General features: G+C 41.5%; 1 protein-coding gene across 9 annotated transcripts in view; it reads right to left on the minus strand.

Annotated features, from left to right (window-relative positions):
* PDLIM5 (PDZ and LIM domain 5) overlaps positions 1–25,998 on the minus strand; it is a 132,951-nt gene that overhangs the window by 88,714 nt on the left and 18,239 nt on the right. For 8 of the 9 annotated variants that reach the window (XM_055794548.1, XM_055794542.1, XM_055794547.1 and 5 more), the window contains exon 3: positions 2,843–2,994. In XM_055794548.1, the coding sequence (XP_055650523.1) occupies positions 2,843–2,994 (152 nt within the window). Of the gene's footprint in view, positions 1–2,842; positions 2,995–22,447; positions 22,587–25,998 lie in introns of those variants that run through there. The other variant, XM_055794546.1, reaches the window with a different exon arrangement.

The raw sequence follows: 25,998 nt of genomic DNA on the forward strand, positions 1-25,998 counted from the left end.
ATCCCACATGAATCTGTGTCAAATTATGATTGATCAAGAGTAAAGCAGCCATCTACAGATGAGTGCACAGTACTTGTTATGGTTTATTGTGACTAAAAGTCACTTGGTGCTACCACCAAAAGTGTACCACATTCAATTTAGAAAATGTATTCTGGTTCCTACAGCTAATTTGATCAAACTGAGTTCTTTCACATCTTTCATAAAAGACCACAGGGACATATTTACAGTGCAAAAGCCATTAGCTCAAGCCATAACACTCTTCCGATTTTCTTGGACCTCAAAGTAACACCACTAACCAACAGACCATTGTGTTCCTTTAAAGCAGCAGCAAACCAGGGCAGTATTCAAAGAATGCATATGCTCTTTCAAGACTAACCTCAACATTCTTGTGCTATAGTTCAAGCTATCAGTTGTCTACATGGAAGCAGATAAAAGCTCAGAGAAGTGTAAATATCCCTAAAGATAATTAAAAGCAGTAAAACAAAACCGTAAGATACGCCTGATTTTCCTGTCTATGGCACCAATTCACATTGTGAAGGCCAACATTGTTTTGCATTGACAGCATCGCTGTAACCTTGCACGCGAACAGTAACAGCTCAGAATATTTTATTTGGTTTGGTTTTGCTTTAGGAGAAGAGGCAGGAAGAGAAGAATATAATTTTGGAGATCCCTCAATATTAAAATGGCTCGTCTTGCCACCTTGTTTATGCTCCCAAGCCGTCCTTCCCTGGATGCACGAGCATAAACAGCCAGCACAAGCCAGTCTGACTCCAAGCAGGACTTTCTTCCAGGCTGTAAAGAACAAATAAACAACCAAAGCAAATCTTCTGCTAAACAGCAATCAGAGCAAGGAAGCTTTCACAGGCAGAGGAGCTGGGAAAGCACTGTCTACAGCTTTGGTTTCATGGAATCGGGGCAGAATTCAAAACAGCTGAGGCCATGGGACTGCAAACCAGCAGAACCAAAAGAGAGGACATCTGTGCCACCCCCAGATGCCGGAACCAAGGCTATTCCTTTGATCTCTGCTAGTCTGATCCTGGCTTAGCCTTCAGCTGTCAGGTAGCCGACGCTGGTGAGTCAGATGCTACACTGGATAGGAAGGGTGAGAACGGGAGGGGACCAGACTAAGTCATGATTAATTTAATTTTCAAACCACTCATCCCTTCACCCAGCCAGAAGCAGCCTCAGACAAGTTATAGCACGACCGAGACACGCCTGCTATTCCTTTCCTATATCTGATATTAACCCTGCCCATCATTTTATGGCAATAGGAAAAAGCAGGCCAAAGCCCTACACTCTCACTCACTGGAGTGACTCAGTGGGCTCCTGGAAAGTGCGTTTCTAAATGACCTGCCTGCCTCACCGGGAGGCAGAAAAGCAACTGACACACTAGATTCTACCACAATAAGTGATTCCTTTGATGAGCTGGTGTAATACCTTTGTTTCATCAGGAAATTTTTAATGCCACCTTTACAAGTTTCACTTGGGAAGGTGCCCTAGGCATGAACCACGCCACAAGATACATCTTTCCTCAGAGTCTGAGCAAAGGAAATCCCCTGTTAAGGGTAGTGAAGGTCCAAAGCACAGAAGAACAACAGGAAAAACAAGAAACAACAAGCAGGGCTGAACTCTAGCCTCTTACAGAAAGCACTCCCACCACTGTTGCACTACACATCACTTAGGGCTGAGAACAAGCACCACCACGCTGGAGAGCTGGACATCTGACAGACCTACAACCATGTCATCTCTTCTATTCTTATACCGATGAACCCAGAGAGATGGTCCTTTCATTAAGGGCAGGATAATTTGCCGGAAGGTAGTAACTGCTGCAGAGATACTGTTACGGGACTCAACCAACACTCATCTAGAAACTTTCCACTGCTGAAGGCTAGCACAAACGGCAATCACGGGGTGCAACTGCTGTTTTCTTTGATAACAAGAAAATATGGTTCTCATTATGTGATGGCTTCAGAGACCAATCCTCCTCCAAGACGCTCACTCACATCATTAAATAAAAATAGCAGTCTTCTAAGAAAAGCCAGTATTTAGCCCTGGGAGACTTCTGAAAGCTTGAAGGAATTTCTTGGTTGTGCTGCTGCTCTTTCTGCTTCAGTTCCAACAACCTGCATGTGAGCAACCTGCTCCCTTCTTTCAGCCCCTCCCAAAACATAGTCCCAGGCAAACAGAGGTATGCCGAGATTCAATAAACTGCACGTTTCAGGAATGAAGCTGGACGAAGCTGTAACTTCTATAGTAGACACTGCAGTTCGCAAAGGGAGGGCGCTACTTTGCGGAATGGAAGTACCACTTCAGGAAACCTCTCTCTGTGACTCTGAGCTGCAGTACTTTCATCCATATAACTCAGGGGTTAACTGTTTAAATCCATCATACTGCTTGCCAATACATCTGACAATGTAGGACTTGACCCAAAAAAGAAGTGTCCCTAGCCAGTCCAGGGAGGAAAAAAGAACCTAGATAAGACCTGGCTTTCGTTACAAAAGAGAGTTAAAAAAACCAAAGCTCAAACGGAAGATGAATTAGACTTCATTCAATGTAGAGCAGGTGATAGAAGGTTGGAAAAAGTCTTTGTCAACTTTGTCAACTCACATAATTAACATTTATTAAGTTTTCTAAAATGCTGTAAGTCAAGACACATTTCAGGCTACAGCAGCATACCTTTCAATTGTGGCCACTTAATTGGAATTTTGCCAAATGAAATTGCACTTTGCCAAACCACTTACATGGGTTTATCCTCCAAACAACTGTTACTATGATAATTAATTTTCTTAAAAAAAAAAAAAAAAGAAAAAGAAAAAAAAGGGTAAAAGAAAAGGTGTCTTACCTTTGCAGAGTCATGTTCAAGTTGCCTGTACATGCCTTGATCTTGTTTTGTGCTTCTAGATGAGTCATCCCATCTGTGCTTATCCCATCAATGGTGAGAACCACATCACCTATCCCCACGTGTGCTCGGGCTGCCTTGCCACCATCATTAAGCTGAAATGTCACAAGAATGGTAAATGACAAACTTGGATGGTTTATGTTTATATTCTCTGAACACAGGACAACAGTATCTTATTCACAGTGCTGGTTTAATAGAAAGAAAAACCCAAACCCCACAAAAGAACAACAAAACACGCCCAATATCTTTTCTCCTTTGTGAGTATGTGCCTGTGAAAGTTGCTGCACTATCTTTCTCTCTAGTGAAGCAATGTTTATAGGTTCTTGTTCTTACTTCACTTGAATAACAGAAAAAATATTGCACATTATTGCCTGTTTTTCAAAATCAAACTCCATTTCTACTTTATTGGTTGGAAGCTGTTTACATTCAGCAAGACACAAGCAGGGACAGGCACGTGCTGTTTCCTGAATGCCAAGTTCCAGCATCTTCTCTCTTCATATAGGAAATTTTTCTCACAAGAGAAGGCAGTCTGTAAAGCAGCTTTTTCCGTTCTAGATTTTCCATCTACACAATCTCTCCAAAGTTTATGTATTTGTCAATGACTGGTCACATGCATGGAAGACTTCATTAATAGCGAAGCTGACTTCTTTCCCAGCTGCAACTACTAGAAAGTCAAAAGTTCAACATCACAGGCAGACCGGTTACAGGACTTTGTTTTGCCTTTCTCTCAGTAGGTTTATAGCCCTCAGTGACCCGCAGTATATTCAGACCAGAATAAGAAAAGCCTCTTGAGCAGTCTGTCTCTTTGATCAAGGTCACTGCCAAAGTTCAGCTTAACTGCCTTTGGTCCACTTGTAAGAGTCTTGCAACAGAAACCTTTGTAAAGTTCACATTATTGACCCTAACTGAGCAATAAATTAATATTTTCATCTGACGCCACTGAATTTCAACTAGCTTTATTCCCCAAAACAGAAACAGGAATGAAGCAACACATGGCAAGATCTACGCATTGATTTATATCCCCGGTCCTCAATCTGTTAGTCATTACATAGCCGGCTGCAAAGAGCAGTCCTGGATGGTGCAAGTTCCCTCTTTGTTTCCAGTTGTATTTCCTACTCTACAGCAGAGAAGCTGTGGTTGTTTGTGTCGTGCGTACAAAACCTCTGTCCTGGTTTCAGCTGGGATGGAGTTAATTTTCTTCTGAGTAGCTGGTGCAGTGCTGTGGTTTGGGTTTGGTGTGAGAACACTGCTGACAGCACACGGGTGGGTTTGGTTGCTGCTGGGTGAGGGTCAGACCCAGTCAAGGGCTTTTCAGTTTCTCTGGCCCTGCCAGCGAGAGGGCTGGGGGGCACGGGGAGCTGGGAGGGGACACAGCCAGGGCAGCTGACCTGAACTAGCCAAAGGGGCATTCCATGCCATAGAACAACCTCACAACTCTTTCATTTGTCTGCAAGCATGAATCTATTCCTTGAAGAAACTGCTATATTTTTAGTTTAGAGGTGCAATTATTTAATCTTTATTTCCAGAAGTGGAGTTCACCTTGAGCCACAGTTGCACTCCAGCAAGTGGCTTCTCAAAGGGAAGCAGAATGAAGGCTTTCATTTCTGTTGTTTTTTAACTGCCTCTGTTCTAGTTAATTCAGTAGGGACCAAGTAGTTTCGGTTCCTTGTGGTTCCTTTTGACAATGACTGACAACAACAAAGTACAGTCAGTCAGTCATTTCAACAGGAGAGCTGAGCTCTCGAAAACTGTCTGTGAGAAAGGGGTAGTAACACACGAGGTACCAGGGACTCAGTCTTTCTGTTTGTGTATGAACAGTCACTTGTCAGTAAACCTGTGGAAAGTGTCCCGTCAGCTGACCTGATACGGTTAAGGCTTTCCTAAAATCTCAGAGACTATAATACATGATATCTGTGACACATGTATTGTAAGGCATCTGAAGACAAATACTTTAACTGAGGAAAAAGTATTGCCTAATGCTGCAAGGCAAATGCAATACTTGAAAAGTTTATCACATGACAATTTATAGACTTAAAGCAGGAAATTTCATACTCAGGATCACAGCTGGCATTTTTCAGCATCAGTCTATGTCCCACCAACATATGCAGTAGCAATCTAGCAACTGAAAACAATAGCCAAAAATTCAAACAAAAGCAGAAAAATCCTTCCCTTTGGTTTTAATCCGATGCTAACTATATCCTGATCATTCTGGTGAAAGGGGAGGCCTGAGATGTAGGAAGACCTGTCATCTCTTCAGATTCAGAATAGCGGCCAGTTCCTCAGCATACATGTCAATATAGCAATTTTACCCGGAGTCGAAACCAAAGGGCACTAGCAAGGGAAAGTTAGCAGAGCAAGTCCCAATGCAAGGAAGAAAAGCAGAAGACAAAGGAAAAAGGAGATGCACTGATTTCAGAAAAACTTTTTGACTTGCTAAATTTGTAAGAGTTACAACTTGTATAGTCTTATACATAGCTTATTGCATAAATTCTATATAGCCTTTTAAAAAAGGCTTCAACAACTAAGCCAAAATTCCTCCAAAATTTGGTGTTCATACCAAATCTGAGCTAAGAGATCCAGCTACTTTAAAAAAAAGAAAACAGAACAGGGAACCCCACAGGCATATAGAAAGGTATGACCAACATAGCTATTTATAGGGAAGTTCTTCAAACCTTTGGGTGAGGGATGGAACCTGCCATAAACAGATCCCTAAACCGACAAGTTACAGCATGCTGACATTTGTCAGCAAGGTCTGGAAAAGGGAAAGGAACGTAAGGGCACTAAAAGCTAAAGGTCAAATGGATCACTGTGCTTTGTGGTTGGAATCCCCAAGTGAATAAAATCGAGCTTCCTCTGAACGTATGCAAGTGTGCCACAAACGGTGGCTAACGCACAGCAACCCACAACTAACCGGCTGGCTGCCAAGAGCTCACTAACTGCTGTGCACTGGGGACGAAGCTCTCAGCAAGCACACATGGGAGACAGCTGTAAAACCATTTCAGCAACACCCCTGACTGAAAATCCCTTAACAATATGGCTGGAAAGCACACCCTGGAGATGCGGGGGGGGGGGGCGGGGTGAAAACAGGTCCTGAGAAACATGACATGACCTGGCAATGTCTGCAAGACCTGTCGTGCAGGCAGGGGACTAAACCTACCTTATAAATGAGGCTCTCACAGACACATCCGAACAAATTACTGGACAAGAATGTGAAGAACTGCACATACAGAGGGATGTCAAAGTAGTAAACTCTTTAATCAAGATACAGTGGATAAGACTTCCAAATAACACCAACTGATTTTGGATAAGAGATCTGACTAACCCAGAGAGGCGAGGTTGATACTTCTAGGAAGCCTCAGCCAGAGCATGAGTCTTCCTTGAGAGTACCAGCCAGCATCCTTGGCTTGGGAAGTGCCTAGAATGAAGTAGGACTGAAGCTACAAGGGCAGAGTTTTACCACAAATGCATGAGGAATATAATCACACGAACAGGTATATAAATGCAAACATCTACACTGAACACAGCAGGAGGAATTAGAACATTTGAAATAATTAAGGATCTTTTCCGGACTGCAGACATATTTATACCCCAGGAGTCTCTGTTTTGACACTTCTTAGTCTCTGTAACTGTGCATTACTATTATAACCAATAAATTCATATACATATTGGGGATTATGTATGTACAACTGTGTACATATTCAAACCAAAACTAAAACAAAGGCTCTCGATATTCCTTGCACAATGGGAACCAAACTCCATTTATTTCATTTTTTTCACTTACAGTCTGAAAAATGCAGCAGATGCAGAAGATATAAATACCATTTCAAAATTTCCTATACATTAGTTCCCTACATCTTTTTATAAATCATTACTGCTTTTGTACCGCCTTTTGGGGTTTTTGTTTTTGGGGTTTTTTTGGTCCCGTATGAGTAATTTTGTTCTTAAATTTCAAATTTAACCTTAGCTTAGTAAAATTATCTGGCATCAGTCACCAAGGAGCTGCAATATTACCTACACTAAATACCAAAAGACTAGCAAACTGATGGGCAAAAGCAAAAAAACACCTAGTGCTTAATTCCTATTTGGAAAAAAAAGTATATCCCTAAAACGTAGCTTTATTGAATCTACATGTGCAAACAAATGGAATCAATGCAACAAGACATATGCACAGAAAAGTAGAGCATTAAAATTATAAAACTGGCCAGCTATGAATCAAACTAACTTCTAAGCACCAAAAATATTCTTCAAATTCTTGATGGATCGGTTTTAATTCTGTATTGACATTATGAGGCCAGGTTTTAAAATTAAGTGTGAATTACAGCTACCAAAAAGGGGGATGATTTTTTTATTTTTTTTTTTTTTTTTAATGTTACACAGTACACTTTAAAGCTACAATACTGCCACACCAGAAATGTTTCCTCCTACTCAGCTCCATGTCTCTTTACTCTGGGAAGCTCATTTGCAGGCAGAGGGGGAGGCAAGTAGGAGAGACATTTTAGTAGGCACCTGCTAAGGCCAATCACTCCCACAGCCCCCAGCAGCAAACCAAACCTCTTTTCGGCCCCTTAGCAGCAATCAGCTTCATGGCCAAAAGCCAGCCTATGCCATCCAGAGATGCTCAGGACACTTTCTAATAAACGTAAATAAAATCACCCATCTAATATTAGATTTCAGAGGGGGGAGAAAAAAAAAAAAAAAGTTGTTCTTATTTTACACATCAGAACTCCAAAACTGCAAATATTGTCCTAAAACACATTCCAAATGGAGATAAAACAAAAGTAAAGCCGTTCTTGGTCCAGGATGAACTTCAAAGGCAACAGTATAAAAGTAGTCTCAGCATAGTTCTGTGCCTCAGGTTTTTAAAAGCACACAGTCCAGCACAAACTGGAATAGGACTGTTTCCCTGAGCCACATTTTAACCAGCCTATTATTTTGTTTTGCAGTAACCAACATTAAAAAATAAAAAAAAAACCAAAGCAAGAAAAATAGCTTTTTTTCTTTTACTCTCAAGCTTTAATAAAGTATTTTGAAAGATTCTTTCCAAGGAAATTGCATGTGTGAACATACATGTGTGTCTATCTCTAAATCAATGTAATTTGCAGCTTAATTTCTAATTAATATATAACCATCTATTTTTCCTCATGTCTAAGAGGAAAACTTGACAAGCATCTCTTTTTTTGAACTGTCATTATTTAGCTTTTATGCAGTAATAAATTAAATACTTACATTGCAGTTACTCATAAGACACAGGTCTATTTGACAGAGATGGAAGCTTCTTTTGCTTTTCCACACTGCCTGCCTTGAATCAATCCTAGCTGCAACCAGCTCACATGATAGTGCATCACAACCACTTTCCCAAAGAAGCTGTTTCATGGTCTGACAGTAAATTACGTTCGCCCCCATCACGCAAGCATCCTTCAACGTCACCTGCAACTTTCTCTCAGAATGTAATTCATTGCTCACAATTTGAAACTCCCTGGGCTGTCTGACATCCCCTCTAGCTTAGTTTTTACCCCTCGAACATTTCTGATATGCAGTTAGCTATAGCAATTCAGCCTAAGGACGTGAATAATCACAGCAGAAGTCAACCAGACAATGGTCTTTGTATCATTACCACTCTTGCTTCTCTTTCAGTCTACATCCTTCTCCCTATGATAATGCATTTTAAAGAGGCAAAAAACCCAAAATGCAACACACCCACATACAAAAAGAGCATTACAAGAGAATTTTGCAAAATCACAAAATAAGCAATCAGACAACCTCTCTTTGTAAATAATGCTCTGCCTTTTCACACAAACATGCAAACCACAGGGGCTTTATCTCCCTGCTATAACACAATTTATGCTAATATTTACACTTACTATCTGTTACTACCTTATCTGATTTCAGCTGACCAAAGCACCACCTTGCACCGATAGCCAGTATCCTAACAGCATGCTCTCATACGTAGAGCTCAAAGTACACTAGAAAGACCCCTTTTGGTGAATTGCTGCAAAAGAAGCAGCCCTTACTGTAGTTTTGGAAAATGCAAGCTTGCCCCAAAAAACACAAGGGGGAGTGGGGGTGCACGCGTGCATGCTTATGCTGGGCAGCTGCACCAGCTCCCTCGCAGGAATTGCACACGGCTGAGCAGGCTCCTGCTGGGGAGCCCCAGACCCATGCAACACACGTGGGTGGTGGCACAGCGCGCTCGGGTCTGGCACCCGAACACCGCCAGCACAAATAGAACATCAGTGGGCTCCAGCACGCCCTACCTAACAGGGCACCTCGCCAAAGCCCTTCCCTCACCTCCATCCCTGCAGGGAAGGATGCAAAACTTACACTCCAGACAGGTTTGGGACACTTAAGGTCCAGCTTCCCACTTCTGCATGGAGGGGTGGGGTGGGGTGGGGGGGAAGCCACAGCAGCACCTGCTCTTTGTGCCAAACAAGCTTCCTCGGCACTCAATGGAAACTGAGAGCTGTATCGTGTTCCTCACGGTCTTTACTACTGCAATATTATTTGCACAGCCAACAGATTAGCTGGCCAGCCTCGATACTTGCTTCCAAATCAAGAATATACATGCCAATTTTAAAGTCCAGATCAACTTCACACAGCTGAGTTATAAGAACCCTAATGCAGCATTTGCAGTGGAAACCACTGACACAACCAGCTATAAGAGTTTGTGAGGCAGCCCTGCAAATAAGCTAAAGGGTTTCTCCAAACCAAGCAGGGATCAAAATTACCTTAGGTCAAAAAAAGTTTTGATTACCAGAGTCTTTTGGTATGTATCACTGCCAGGAAAGCCTGCCCTCACCTCACTTCATGAGGCTGTACTCCCACTTGCTCCTGTACATTTCCATTTCCCTCCTTTTTCTCCCCATAACTTTAAAGGTGCTTACAGACTGCTTATAAAGCTCTAACCTAGTAATTAAAGGTAACATGTAAGGAAAAAGAGCGTAAGGCAAAGTACCAACCATACTTCTTGGTCTAGCTGTGGACCCCAACAGCAGATACCACTTTAGTCCTGGCAAAAGGGATACCCATGCCTCCTGGCCTGTCCTCCCAGGTCCTCCAGCTTTGCTTCATCCCTCTCCTTCCACACGCAGCAGCTTCCTTACTGCAGCATTGCAGTGGCTTGGCTGAGGCAGACCCAAATTAGCACTTTGACTCATTGTAGCCCATAGGAAAAGCCAATAGGCATTCAGCCATTTTGCCAGCAAAAAACCCACAAAATCATCTCTCACATTTCACACTCAGTTCTGCTACTTATCCTCAGCAGTAACCCTGACAACAACATATTCTTTAATGTGATTGAGCTGTGTATCTCTGTAGTCCCACATTCAGAAATTCAGTCAAACAAAAAACTAACACAAAGTTTGAGTTTTCTTTCTATGCAAATGTGTCTGAGCATGCCCCCATGGGTTCACATTTTACGAAAAAGACAAATGGTTTCAGCTCGCTCTCTCTTATTTTTATTATTACTTTAAATTTTTTTTACTGTATTTCAACCTTTAGTATTTAATGCCCTCCACAAAAAAAAAAAAATAAAATTCCTGCACACTTGCTTTTGCACTTTAAATGAATTGTTGCATGTACACACACACACACCACTCACTATCCACCCTTTCATACACCAAATGCGGAGCTACAAACCTACAGAGGAGCACAAGAGGATGTTAGCTGCTAAAAACAGAAGAGGCACCACATAGTATAAATTACTCTTAGACACAATTGCGTTGATACAGAAAAGGATCAGAAAATGTGGATTAGGTTTATAAAATAGGGTAACTGCACAACACATAGGCCTTTTGGATATGTGCTTTTTAATTTTTCAATCAACCAACACTAAACAGAGTGACCAGGGGAGTGAAGCAGAAGCAGCAAACCTCAGCTTCCCTCGCTTGCCCCAGAACAGGTTGTTAATAAGCAGGAACAGTTTCCACATGCAGATGCCAGAAGGGTTATTACCTGGTGCCATCTCTCACTTGTCACGGCTTGAGTGATCATGGTTTTATTGCAGCTCTGCTCTTCCATGAGCAGGTTTCACCTTTGCTACCTCTCCCCCTTCTTCCCTTACAGCAGCCCAACTGCTGCAGGATGTAAGGAAGCAGAAACAAATTCACAGAAGGTGCCTTCAGCTTTAATTTTTGACAGAACACTACTACCTCATCTTTACTGCAAGTTCAGAAGCAGGTATTAGAGAGAATGATCCCTGATTTTGGACTTTTTGTGAAAGGGAAGCAGTTAACTGTACACACAGCAATAAATTCCAATACAATTCATGTATTTTACATGTACCTTAAACATTTTATTCAGGTACTGACATACAAGTTAAAATGTGGAAATACCTACTGGAATTAAAAGGAGTCAAAACCCATAGCTCACACAAGTATTAAAGAAACTACTCTGTGCAAGTGTAGCTCTATTGGCATCTAAGAAGACTAAGCATCTGGTTTTGTCTTTCCAAGGCACTTGAAGCTTGAAGAGAACAAAGAGGTGAACAGACTGTCACCGAGATGGGATGGGTAGTGCTTCCCGAATAACAGAAGACAACTAGTGTTCTCATTTGGAGAGGACATAATGTCACAACACCAAAAAACAAGTTGTCAAAAGGACTAAGGCAAAATAATTCAGACATCACAACTAAAATTATATTCACAAGAGCACGAATGTGGGCAATCTCAAAAAAAAAAAAAAATGCTTTCTGAATACTTAAGTGATTGAAAATGATTTACAGTCCAGTGCCAGAACGCCTGCAGATATTTAAGACCCTAAATTAGTAGCTTTCACTAAGAGTTCTCTCAAGGACCTCAGCAGTGTTCTCATGCTGCCAGGGTGCCTTAGAGCCCTATTTATTTTAACTGGCTGTCTTCTCTCTGAAGATTATTCTTCTGTTCAGAGAGCTTACAGAACTAATCCAGGTTTCTCCCTGGGAGACTATATGCCAGTGGGTAAAAATTACTGCCTGCTTTATTTCTTGGAGAGACAGAAATAGGAACGGAATGAAAGTGTAGCTAGAAACACAATGTGAACTTTGTATGGCTGCTTCAGCTTTGGGAAGCTGCAAGTCTGTAGTCTCTCCTCCAGTCATGGGGTTGGGGTTTTTTGGATGGCCAACACACATGAACTCCACAAGCAAAGCAGGTGATTACTTGGGACTGCTGACCAGGCGTCACCTTAGGAGCTGCATGAGTTGCATCAGAACATAAGTTTCAAGTGCCTGTCTCATTCAGAATAAACGGTTTGGAAAGTTACAAAAGTAAGTTTTATCACTGGGGCCACCTGAACAAGCCCCAGAACAGCGCAGGGTTAGTTTTCTCTAACAGAGCTGAAGTGTGAAGTGGCAAAAGGGACCGAGCTCAGCTTCTTCAAAAGAAGTTCATTCCCATACTGTAAAGACCATACATCTGAAGACATCTGCAGAGCATACAAAGGTGTACTTCCTCCCTTTCCAAGGAGGATTGTTTTTATTAATTTGCAGGTGATTAAATGAGTTCAGTTAACTGAACATCCATCTCCTTAATAACCTTAGTAGCACCGATCTGCATAATCTTGTTTTCATAAGGCTTTCACGGTCCATGATTTAGTCCCTCTTAACGGGATATACCTTTCCTGCGTCAAACATGATGCAATCACCCCATGCTTTCCAGAACATCCCATTTAGGAATACAAACATAATGATATGTTATACTGGGTAATTTAAAAGTATTTTGATCTTTGTGCCTTGAAGTCCTTCCCACAGAAAAGAAAAAAAAAAAAAAAAAAAAAAAAAAAGAGAAGAGCCTCATACATGGCAGCGGCGAGAACGAATTGATTGCAACTAATGAAGCAGTCCCACATGTGAAAGCAGAGAGTGTTAAGAGGGGAAGCATCAACCAAAAACTCATCTGTCAAAAACTAACAGCCAGTGGGAAGAAAATGCTACTACAGATTGAAGCCCTTATGATACACCAGTTGTTGTTTCACTGCCTCCTACCCAGAAACAAACCAGGCATGCATAAACACGTAGGAAATAACCTACCTGTTTCAAAGAACTGAGATAATGATAAGCCACACCACAGAAATAAAGAGGCAAATGGAGGCAAGTTCAGACACTGCGAGTGTTGCTTATTGACACAAATCATCTGTCCAGGGAGCATAGCTCACATTAACGCCATCCCAGCCTGGCACTTTGCAAAAACTTCCACAAAGAGGTCCACTTCCGAGGTGATAACCAGTGCAGCAGTGAGAGCCACCACATCCACTGCCCACAGAAAGTTTTGCCACATTTAGGAGTCACATATTTTATTTATTTAAAATAAAAAAAGAAAGAAAGAAAAAAAAGAATTCTCTTAGCATTATAACTGGCAGCCAAAACAGCTGAGGACTCAGAGCTACACTTCTGACAGCTCTCCTCTGAGCATGCAGCTCAGTACCCAAGGAGAAAGCACAGAACAAATGCATCAACGTGCAAAATCTTATCCAACTCAACCATGCTACATCAAAAGGGGATTCACATTTTAAGTATAAAGACACTAGTGCTGATGGCACATTCCTCTTGTAATGTAGAGGAAAAACCACAATATTGAACATATGAAAGACTCATTTCAGAGAAATAAGCATGCTCTGAAGTGCATGGAAAATAACAATTAAACCAGTTATGGCTAATACATTGATGGTGCTCAGACCTACTCCAGATCAACGAAAGCACAGTCCTATTGTAATACGCCTTTAAAGCAATGGAGGGAGAACTGCTCAGGATTAGTCCAACACAAACTTCTAGCACAAAGAAATAAAACAGAAATAGGAGACATTAGTAAATCCTAGTGGGTATTTTGCCTTTTATACATCAAGGGAATATTGTAGCAGACATCTATTTCAAGCCAGACACTTACTGGCTAAAACCCCAAAGTATAAAACTCTGTAGAAAAAAGTCCAATAAAAAACCCTCAGAAAACAAGGAACACATTTTGAAGGAGTTGCACATCGGTTAATAAATTGGAACAGTTGTTTATAGTAAGACAAAAATCTTTATCACAAGCTAATAAAGCTTATGAGAACATAGAACGTTTTCAATTTTAATTTTCCATTATGAAATTACATATATATACACACAGAAACACTACACTGTATTAATTTACTTTACTTTAAATATCACTTTTACGTGATTTGTTTATACAGTTCCAGGTGGGGGTGTTCTATAGATGCATTTTTTTATATAAGTATGTAAAACACTGAATATATTACTATAGGTGGTGTTTTACACATGTATTCTTTAAGTAAATATTTATGTATAAATATTTACTTATACACACACACAACCCTATATAAATAAAAAGGCATTTGTCTTCTCTGCTGGGGACCTGTGCAAGAAGATTATCAACACTTTATTTATTTGTTTGGGCAGCACATGACAAAAAGCAGTCATTCAGAGAAAATAGGAAGCTATTCAGGACAAATACTCTGACTGCAAAATGAAACCTTCATTTTAAGTAAACTGTCCTTGCCATTCATAGCCAAGTGCATTGCAGACATTTAAGACTGAATAGAAACCCACATGAAACTTCAGCAAAACTCCAGACTGGAAAATGCTAGTGTACTTGTTGCCACTATGAACTTTATCTACATTTCTTGCTGCTGTATTTTAAGAGTCTTCTGAGCTTTGCTGCTGAGAGTTGCACTGCATCTGCTAATCGTAACCACCTAAAGTCTGCGTTATGCCACACATTTTTTTTCTTACTTGGACATCTAGAGATCCAAAAGTTACACACAAGTAAATAATGAATACGGCTCTGAAAAACTAATGAAAAAAACTCAGCCCTTCAAATTTACTCCCTTCAACAGTATATCACATGCTCTCAACTTATCACTGTGCAATGGTAAGTGTCCAGCCATTCAAACCCTGGACTTGCAGAGAAACCCTGTAAAATAGAGCCTTGTAGTCATGTTAGATCTCTGGTGAGTTTTTGGGTTTTGTTGTTTGTTTTTTTTTATTCACACACCCCCACACCAATTCCTACGTCATGTTCTCTGATCTCCATACTACCAAAATTAAAATCAAGAGATTTCAAAATTAAGATGCAGAGAAAGAAATCCAGTTTAAATATTCATTGTAAATTCTACTTCATCATTATCACATCTAAGAAAATAAAAACTTAAGTCATTTACAGTCTTAAATTTTAGGACTAAAAATAAGACTGCTTTAGCATTCGGGGGGGGGGGGGGGGGGGGGCAGGATTCAAATATGTACTGCTGGTTACAGACAACACTAGGAAACAATTCCAGGTTAAACAACACAACAACAAAACTCAGTATCCACTCATTTCTCCAACTTGATCCAAGACAGATGGTGTGGAAAGCCTGCAGGTTGGGGGTATTTTTGTTTGTATTAATTATTGCTGGTAACAGTACAAAATACTGATCACTCACATAGAAGTCACAGGCGTCCATGTGATTCACGCTTTTCTCATAACCTCTAAGACCAACACGCAGCCTCTTGAATATCACTGAATATATTTAAGAATAAAAGCCTGATCTTCACAAAAGCAAGAGGTTTTTGATAAACATGATGACAGAGCCTACTTTTATGCCTACTAAATCCATGCAATTTCTTTTTAAGCATGTTACTTCAGGTTTTTTCACTGCACACTCACCAACAAATCTTACTGTAGGAAGACTCATGTTAGATTTCAAGTAATTTCTAGAAGTAAATTTATTACTTCAAGAACTGCTGGAAGAGTTTTACAAATGAATAAGTAAATAAAAATCAGTCTTTCAGCTTGCTTTATGCTTGAATTCTGTATCAACTATACCAAATGAAGAGCAAAGTGGCCATTATAATAATGTCCTTTTTGACCACTATTTTGGCAACAGCCATGATAACTAGTTCTTTCTGTCTCAACATACTACCCTGAATGTTACTGAATTTTGTATACCTCAATTTATGTAGGCCACTCACACGGCTCCAGTGAAAGCTGGGAGTGCAAATATTATGTGTCCTTTAGCAGAAGAAAGTTGGAAATTTATATTCAAATTGAAAAGGTATTCAGAATAAACTGTCAGTCGAGACGCTCACTACTAAAAGCTTATCTTCAAAAGAAATTCTCCACATCAGTCCAAATGCAATTAAAACTGTACAACGAACGCAGCCTCTCAAGAGCAATGAAAACCTTTTCATCTACCTAGAAAAAAAATAGAAGTGAGACTATGCAAGAAAGACCTTGGGAAGCAGTGCAGGAGAAGTGCCCTGACAGGGTTACTCTTCCCTCACGCATCTCCCCAGCTGGAGGCTTATCCCACAGCTGGGACTGCCGGTAAGGTCAGTACCACCACGCAGGAGATGCCAGTGCCTATTGCCCATGGTGGGGAGGATGGCAGAGCAAGCCTTCACTGCAAACCTCTGCAGAATCTGCTCCTTCCCCACAGCTTAACAGCAAGATGAATCCATCAGCTACAAGTAACATTCAAAACCATAATTTAACAAGACACATAAGCATATAACACACTTCAGTGGGATGTAAGACTTCGTTGAGCAGTGGTGCATTGGGCAAAACAGTCTTCAAGGCAAAAGAAAAAATACTCCCAAATACTGAAGGGAATGCAAATACTACAGGAAATGCAACATTTCCAAAACTGCTGAGGCTCCACTTTTAGTTTATGGGAACGTTAGGAAAAAAAAAAATCAAAACCACAAAAAAAACAAAGATAGAAATTAAGCCCTGTCCATTCCCCCTCCCTGAACTATCACCAAGCAGGGTCAGACGCATTACTCAAAGGCCATCACAGAATCAGGCTGGCCACCAGAACCAGAAGGGTCTGATAGCTTCCCACCCAAGACCACCATTCAAGGTGCACTTTATCAAATAGCAGTAGTATCCCCAGTCCTCCTTCTGCAGGTGGGAGGCAGGAGTAACCACACACATAGAAGCAGAACGTGAGACTTAGCATGCAGCCGGTGACCTTTGGCAAGAAATGTCCTCATGTCATATGAGCTGGTGTCACCAGGAGTTCATGTCGCTCTGACCCTAAAACGCACCGTTTGCATATTTACTGCCTGCTTAACAAACCAATTTTAGGGCAAAGCTTTTTCCTCGTAAATACATCATTTTTATTCAACCAGTTTCTAAAAGCCAAACAAGTTCAGTGGGACAATGAAAAAGCTACAGAAGGATCCGAGTTCTTCACACAGCCATCCATCACACCTTTCTTGAAATTAACAGCTTCATGCATTCCTCTCCAGCCATCTATCAGAAGGCACCAGATATCTTAGAATTACACAACCTACCAAAGGGAGGCCCTAGATTTACAGCCTATGTCCCTGAGTGGCTCTTCCAGAGACTGAATGGTCTGGAAGCATTTCATACCTCACAGCAGTGTTCAGTTACAGCCCATACCTCTAATCCACAAAAAGGTTTGCTTTTCCAGGGAGCACAGGAATGCTTTCTCTGTCTTCTAAGCTGCCAGATTTAAATGGCAATTTAGCACAATTATAGCATCCAAAGCACGTTTAGGTATGCTGAGAATATATAATGGTTTCATACATTACTGTGGTGGGTTGACCTTGGCTGGACACCAGGTGCCCACCAAGCCGCTCTGTCACTCCCCTCCTCCATAGAACAGGGCAGAGGGGGGAGGAATAAGAAACTTGTGGGTCAAGATAAAGGCAGTGTAATGAAGCAATAGCAAAAGTTGCACATGTGGAAACAAAGGAAAAGGAAAGTTGTTATTCTTCCCATCAACAGGTGATATTTGGCCCCTTCCCAGGAAGCAGGCCTTCAGTACAGATAGTAGTTGCTCCGGAAGACAAATGTCGTAAATAATGAATGCCCCCCCCCCTCCCCCCCCCCCCTTTCTCTTCGCTTTTATATCTGAGCAGTCATCATACGGTATGGAATATCCCTTTGGTCACTTTGGGTCAGCTGTCTTGGCCATGTCCCCTCCCAAGACCTTGCCCACCCCCAGCCTACTGGTGAAGGCTGGGGAGAAGGCTGGAGAGCCAGCCCTGACGCTGTGCGAGCGCTGCTCAGCACCAGCCAGAACACCGCTGCGTTATCAGCGCCTTTCTAGCTACTGATACAAGCACAGTGCTGGGAGGGCTGCCGCGGGGCTCAGCCAGACCCAATACAATTAGTAAGAACAAGAGCACATTGTGATAAGAGCTTTGGAGAAAAGCATTAGTACTGACACGGCTACAAAAAAATATTAAAATCTACCCTTACCTGAATTTGATACTGAAATTATTTTAATATGCATACATTCTCACTTTAAAGTTCTGTTTCACTCACATTAAATAATTCAAGCTAACCTGCAACAATCACATGCAAGCTGAACTATTAACATCAGTAGGAGTCTTGAGGTTATAGTGAGAAATGAATCCTGAACAAGAAAAGTCTGCAATATAGTTGGAGATGCTTTGTCTTTTTCCTCCAGTTTTCCAATGAGGTCATCCTTAAACCTCTTTGGGCACTAACTGGATAAGGATGCAACACCTCGTTGTATACCACAGTATTCTGATCTCTGTGCACTATGCTACAAGTCACCAACTCAGTCACATGGGCACAAGAAACCAAAGGAGATTAACAACTTCCACAATCTCTTCATGACCAAAAATTAAGAATGTACCAATGCAGTTACTGTTTAGTAGTGTAACAGGGCCAGTATTTTACCTTAGACAAAATACAACCTCTCTCAAAAGCAACTTGCTATCCCAAGTCTTCTTGCAGATTAAAAAAAAAAAAAAAAAAAAAAAAAGCTTTTGCACTGTTTGAGTGCAGAGATGAAGAATAAAAGCAAACCACACAAGCAAGAGGGACAACAAGCCTGACCAAAGCAGGAAAACTAATAAAGCTGGAAATCCCACTTACAAATGAGAGGAGGGGAACACTAGGTTAGCATGGCTTTACAAGTTTTTCTCTTTTCCCATTCACATAAGGACACCTGTGACCTGGCAGGGTGATTAGGTCAAATGTAGACACTGAAGTTCCTACTTACATGTATCCTACTTGAAGCGTGAACTCACATGGCGTTCACTGTTTTAACCTAGAGTTCAGAACCTTACCAGAACAGTCATGCAACTAGAAGTCTCTGTTCCAAGGGAAGGATTTGAGGGACGATGTCATTACAGACATAGAGCGCACAGGTCTGAGCACCCTCCACAAGGCTGTGGTGCCAAACTGCAGGTTTCTGCAAAGAACTCTAGTTGATATTATGCAAAGTTTGGGCCAGACATTAGCAAGACACTTGGGTGACAACACACCTTTACAGATCTGATATCAACCAACTAATTTAATACTTAACACTCTTCACCAGTGCAAGACACACACACACCCAAACCCTTCTACATCAACACCATAGCCTACAGACTACTACAGCAACTGCATTAATGACTGCACTTCTGAAGCGTTCCATACAAATCAAGTGTTCATACCCTTAAAGCAGAAGGCAACAGTCTCCTCCAGGGCCACACACCAAGCACAGCATGTTGCTGCATGTATTCCTAAAGACTGAGGAACAGCAGCATCCAAACCAGGACTTGTTGGGAGGGGAAGGGGAGAAATTTGAGTCTTGCAAGTGTTTCCAAATACACACATGAACACAATAAGCAGTTGTGGAGGATGAAGGACATGGGTACTTCAACACTCTCACTAGGAGGATCATTGACTGGAGCAGCAGTAACAGAGTAAGTCCTACTCTCCTCTGTCTCTATGTGCACGTGTGTGAGCTTCCACTATTGCTGCTAGTGTAAGTCATCACTTATGCAGCAACAAGCAGATATTTGTTAGCCCAACCAAGAGTTACTGGCCAAATGCAACCCTGTATCATTCACAAAACTAATTCCCATCTCACTTTAGGACCAGTCACTGGTGACTTCAAAGTCTCCGTCCCCGGTATTTGTCCCATTAGCTCCCAGATGTGGATGGTGCTCCCAGGACAGCAGCCTTCCCAAGTGGACAGGACCTCATTCATCCATCAGAGCCAACAGCCCACCTACTCTTAAGTGTCTCTGGGTGTTTTGACTTTGGTCTCCCATTTCTAGGGGCTTCTTATTAAGATGAACTTCACACGGCATTAAATTACCTGTGAAGTGCTCCTCTCATTAACTACACAAACTAAACACATCAGAGGAAAGACCAGCACTGGCAGTGCTACATTTTGTAGCAAAGACTTATGTTGAAAATCATGGTGCCTCTAAGTCAACTGCTGAAGAAGTTAAGTTTCAAGTTTTTCAGATGCACAAGCAAACTCAGTTCACTCCTTCAACCCACAGTGCTTAACTGGAACGAGAAAGCTCAAGCCCTTGTGAATTGAAAGCATATAAAATTCAAATAAAAGTGACCACAGCACAAGATGTGTACCGGGGGAGTTTCTTCCACATTCCTATTAAATTGGGGCAGAGGGGTGGAATCTTCTCTGAATAAGCAAAGCTTAGAGCAGAATATGACCTTTTTTTTTCTTCCAGACTAGACCAAAATACTAGTGCAAACAAAACAAAAAAAAGAAATACCAAGCAGAGGTGTGAAAATACTGGTGCAGCTGAAAGTCTGCATTCAAACATCAGCATGCATAGTGATTAACCTGCCTGAGGTTACACCAGACCTCCCTGCTTCTCTGTTACTGTCACATGCACTTCCTAAACACTAACCACAGTGCTCACTGAACAGAAAATAGCTGTCATTCCTTCCTCTGTTGCAGAGAAGGCACGGGCAGGCTGGTTTTCATCATCTTGAGGAGTACAAGGCTGATACAGCAACTCAACGGCAGAAGGGACAGGCTAGAACAACAGCAATCAAGCACAATCTGCTGGGAAACAAAAGAACTTGTCAGGCTCATCAGTTTGCTAATTACAGCTCGGAGAATAGAGGGTGACCCAGATCACTACATATAAAAGGGCACACAAGAAAAAGAAGATAGCGGAGGGAGTAAATACTTGTGAAGTGGAGCATTACTAGTCAGATATGCAGCACAAGATCTCCCTTTGTATCACCGAATCTAACACAGGTCAGTAACAAGTGAAAGCGAAGTTTCCCCACCTGTGCTGGGAAATGATGTCCCTGGGGTGGGATTAGGCAAACCTCACCAAAACAAAACAAAAATGTGCTCTAACTTCCAGATTACATATTAAGCTTGACACTTCAATAACACAATGCCCTGCAGTCACAGACAGTCCTGCAAACCAAATTTTTAGGATAAATATATCCCTACCTCTCATTGAAAAGCTGATGGTATTACCCAGAGACAACAAAAACAAAGCGTCTTTTTCTGCCCTTTTAGCATAGCATGCAAACAGATGAGCAGTGGCAGTAACACAGGGGGTGGGGGTGGTACACGGGATCAGGGGAATGACAGGGCTGAGGCGATAGTGTGACTTAAGTCAGTGCTTAAGACTATGCCTTCCTACTCAAGGATACTGCAGATGGGGCTGAGGAGCTCTCTGAACCATAAAAGGCAAAACTTGCAAGGCAGGAGGAAACACCCCAAGACTGGAAAAGAATTCTGAGTAACATTGTGAACCATATAAATATACAGCATAACAAAGGCAATCCCAGGCAAGGTCCTCTTAGTTTCTGGAACACACTGCATGAAGAAATCAGTACTAGTCAAACAGCTTACCAACACTGTACCCCAATGAAAAAAATGTTTATTTATTTTCCCAACTAATCTGATTTTTGGGTGGGGTTTTTTTTTTGAGCAACTGGTATAAAAGTCTTCTAGTTTAGTGCTGCGTAAATACTTCTAAATACTGTTTTCAAGTATGATTTAGCTAAGACATCTTAGTATGGTTGCCCAAAAATCTAATTTTGGTCAAACGGTCTTTCCCCTATAGGGAACATGTGGAAGATCACTCTAGCCCAATTTAGGGCTCCCAAAGACAGTAGGGTGGTAAGGAACAGGAACGAAAAACCTCACAGTCATTTATCTGCAGATAGATATGGTATAGGAAATAACAGCTTTGTCTCCAGAGCTGTCACTTTAATTTGGTTTTTAAAAACATAAATCATAAGTCTGATTTTAAAAAAGCAATGGAAGAGCAAGTGATAAGGTAAGCCTCCAAAATGGACACAGGCGCCCCAGAGCCTACGTGTTGAACAGCAAGCTCCAACTGTGGCGTGGGCTACTCAGCAAGGGTCTAAACTTTCCTCTACTACTCGGGGGAGATGAATGCAAGTTATTTAAAACCATGGCACACTGAGCTTGCACGTCGCTTTAATATGCTGCCTATAGATTATATTACAGCTCTGCTTTATAATGAACCTTTAGCTTCATCTCCAGCTCCCCAGTGAAACCGAGCAGAGGGCTACAGCTTTAGGGTTTTAAGAATTACAGGATTTAGTTAACGCTTCTGCCAAATCCAGATGTGCAGAAATATTCCGTGGCAGTGAAAAATGCCACAGGTGCTTGGCAAAGAGTCTCAGATTGAACAGAGATAAAATTAACAGTGAATAAGTGAAACAAACTGAGCTTGCAACTGAATTTAACTATGATTTACAGACTCCCCATCCGATTTACAGCTTCAGACTTCACTGCTTTCTAAGCATGAACAAAAGCCTCTTTTTAATACGGAAATACGGAAAGTATCCAGGTACCCACCTGAAGTATCCTTCGGAGAAAAAAACAAACAAAAAAAAAAACCAAAAAAAACCCCACACCAAAACCAACACGCTTGGGTGTTTTCCCAGGGCCAGCCTCAGCCAACTATACATGAAAAATGCAAGAGGACAGGAAAGGTAGGGCAGGGAGAGTGCCAGCGCTGTGCCTGGAAGGCTGGAGATGCCTATATTAGCGGCGTGCACGTGAGGTGCCACGCAGAAACGAGGGGCAGGCAGGGCAAGGGACAGGCTGTCCCATAGCAATGGCATTACCTACGCACAGACTTGACATTAAAGGTCAACATGAAAGCAGAACAAAGCACTGGAACATTGCTGACCGCTGCTGCTTCACGTGGTAGATAACAAACGCTGTGCTTCCATCAGGTAGGTAGAATGTAACACCCAAACTGAGAAAAGAAAAAGGAGACCTTGCCACTCGTTTGTAAGTGGTATTTAACTTGACAATTAAACTAATCACTCCATGTTTAAGACCCCAGTGAGGGAAAGGGCTTAAAAACACACAAACCAGGTTGGTTTTCACAGTAAATTCAAGCAAAATTTAGCCATTGCCGTTTTTTACTATGCTGCCAGGTCGAATAGAATCACAGAATCATCATTTACATTGGAAAAGACCTTTAAGATCATAAGGTCCAACCATTAACCTGCCAAGTCCTCGGCTAAACCCTGTCCCTAAGCACATCTACACATTTTTAAAATACTTCCAGGGTCAGGCTGTAACTAACCACTGGGTGAATGAGGCTGCCCTACGGGGCACGGCCTGAGGCACATCTTCCCCAGGAAGATGTTGCTTTTCTTGGGAGCAAGTTTTTCATCCTGAACCAAGGGCTGTGGTGGGTGCGCAGAGACCAAATCTGCCCCAAACGGAACAGCAGTGCTCAGCTATATATAAGTATATACTGCTGCTGAAGGTTGCGGTAATAGTGGTGTGCTGAAAATGTTTTAAAGGCATGACCCCTGCAGACAGTTTTACCACCTCTGTTTCAGGCCTGGTATGCGTCAATAAAAAACTGTAATAAGGAAACCACCTCCAATTTCTCCTTCAGCAAGGCCTTCCATGACAGCTTTCCAGTGCCTGCTGGCAGCAGGTCAGCTTGTACTTTGAACAAAAAAAAAAAAAAACAAACAAAAACAAACAACCAAAAAACCCCCACACACATCCTCCAAAAAAAAAGGTGTTGCAACATCTCTCATCATGGTTCTGCAGCACTAAAATAAAGCATGTAGCGAGGCATGCACATACGCATTTTTGACGTCTACATTATAAACTAACAAACATAAAACCCTACTTATGTCAACATTGAGTGTTTAATCCTTGCAATAACTTACAAATTGGCTTTTGAAGGACTTCAAGACATTCTCAACAAAGGAAAATAGTGTCCTAAATAAAATTTCAAAGTCCATTAATAACTCGAAACATTTTCTAAGGAGAACCAAAGTAAATTTTTCAGTGAACTGCTGATGAGGAAGAGCTTGTTGAAAGACAGTATCTCATCCTCCCCTGAAGGGTGTGCCTGTTTGTGTTGTGGTCCTTGTATATTTTTATTAATTGGGGGTTTTTAGCCTGGCTCAATCTAAGATTTTCTTCTCTTCCAACGTGAAAATATTTGAGGTCTGAGGAGAACTCCAAGCCTTAGAAGAACTGGAGGAGAAGACAGGAAGAACAAATTACAGTTTCAGCAGCATTCAAAGCCATCAGTGAAGTGGAAGGGCAAGGCATATTTGCAGGGCTAAAAACACCTCCTTATTGCAGCTGTGCTATATAAAAAAAAAAAAAAAAAGATAAAAAAATAGTGGCTTTTCAAGCACGAAAAGAGAGTAAAGAAAAAGTGGCTTTATTAGAGAAACATTTACTAAGTAAAAAAACAGTAAATGTTGAAGTTCTGGGCTCTACGTTGCATTTTTTTTTAATAAATAAACTGTTGAAGTGGGCTAGCCAAATAAAACTTTTAAACAAGACTCTCCATCTGCTGTCAGAAAAGGTTTGCATGCTTTTCCTCCAGGCACTGTCATCACTACAGCATCCATCCGTGTGCCAAAGGTGCGAGTTCTGAGCAGCACTTCAGCACTTCTTGTGGCTCCATCTCCAGAAAAGTCCTTTGTATTGCAGTGAGTCTGCACAATGGCATGCCAAAAAAGCTGTAACTATAATCTGTCACGCTGAACTATTCGTGTTTGTAGAGTTAGTGCCCAAGTAAAGGAGAAAAGGAATAGAAGGTAAAATCACTATGGTGATTGCTTACAGTAGGCAACCACCCCAAACCATGCTTACAGATCTCAAACCTACGTGTCCAAGAGCTCAAAATTCAGCACCTGCTTAGATATTAAAGCACGATGGGCAGAGTTGGTTAGAATCAGGTATTTGCCCACAAACACAGAATTCCTCACGCAGCCTGAAGAAACACAAAACATTCACTCAACAGCTAAATCAGCTGTATGACATATTCCTCATTTGTCTGTAGGTTTCTGAAGCCAAGACACATTAATAAAAGTGAGGAAAATTCTCTTGAAAATAAAGATTCTATTCATCACTTATGAAAATATTCATGTACTAGCATCAAAATACATTTTAACACGTGGAAAAGAACAGGACTGTCTAAGCTTTTCTTTAAGCAGTAACTCTTTGTAGGCAGACTTCTGTCAGCCAGGACATTTACAAACTGCTAAGATAAACAGGAAACAACGGCATTGTAACAAATACACAAAGGAAAGCATTTTCCCAAGTTTCGCTTCAGATTTTGTTTCAGATTCAGATAAATTCCTTTCCACGAGTTTTCACCACCCCAATTAGCTGCAGCATGCAAGCCTGGGGTGTCCTAGGAAATGCCCCAAGCAGTTTGGGGACGAGGCAGCACGCCGGTGGAGCTGTGCAGCAGGGATGGAAAGCGTGAGCTCCGTACCCAAAGACAGCATACAGGAAATGCTCAAGTAAATTACTGTCTGGGTGAGCCAAGGGAGGAAAGTTCAAGGAGTATTAAGATTTTTCTATCTGATGAAAAACAGACTACAAAAGGTACTAGAAAAAGATTTGTCGCTATACAGCTTTCCACACATATCCAGCAGCCAGAAATGTTAAACGGCACAATTCTAAAAGGAGGTGCCATGCCAGCTGTCATATTCCTGTACATAGAGAGTGAACCAAATGAAGAATGGAAAAGATATTAAGGTTAGAGTTTCACTTCATTCCCTTTTTCTTTCCACAATGTGTTAGTTTAAAATCAAAAAACTAGTTGAACTTATGCTATAAAGCCCATTCTTACGCTGAAATCCAGTTTTCAAAGTACACACGTCAGACGTGCAGATGGCCAGTCGAAATGGTGTCCCCGTGATGGCTGTGGAGTAGTGTGGTCACACATCTGTTACGTTCTGCTCTGTTACCTCATGTTAAAAAATAGCATATGGAAACATAAGGTACATATCGTAAACATCATTCCTTCTCCTCTGCAGAAAGAGGAATCACAAGTTTACCTATATAACAATCCCATACAGTTTACAACGACTGGACCCAGCCCAGATATTTCTGCAACATGGTAT

This window comes from Falco peregrinus, chromosome 2, assembly GCF_023634155.1.
Source record: "Falco peregrinus isolate bFalPer1 chromosome 2, bFalPer1.pri, whole genome shotgun sequence".
NCBI lineage: Eukaryota > Metazoa > Chordata > Aves > Falconiformes > Falconidae > Falco > Falco peregrinus.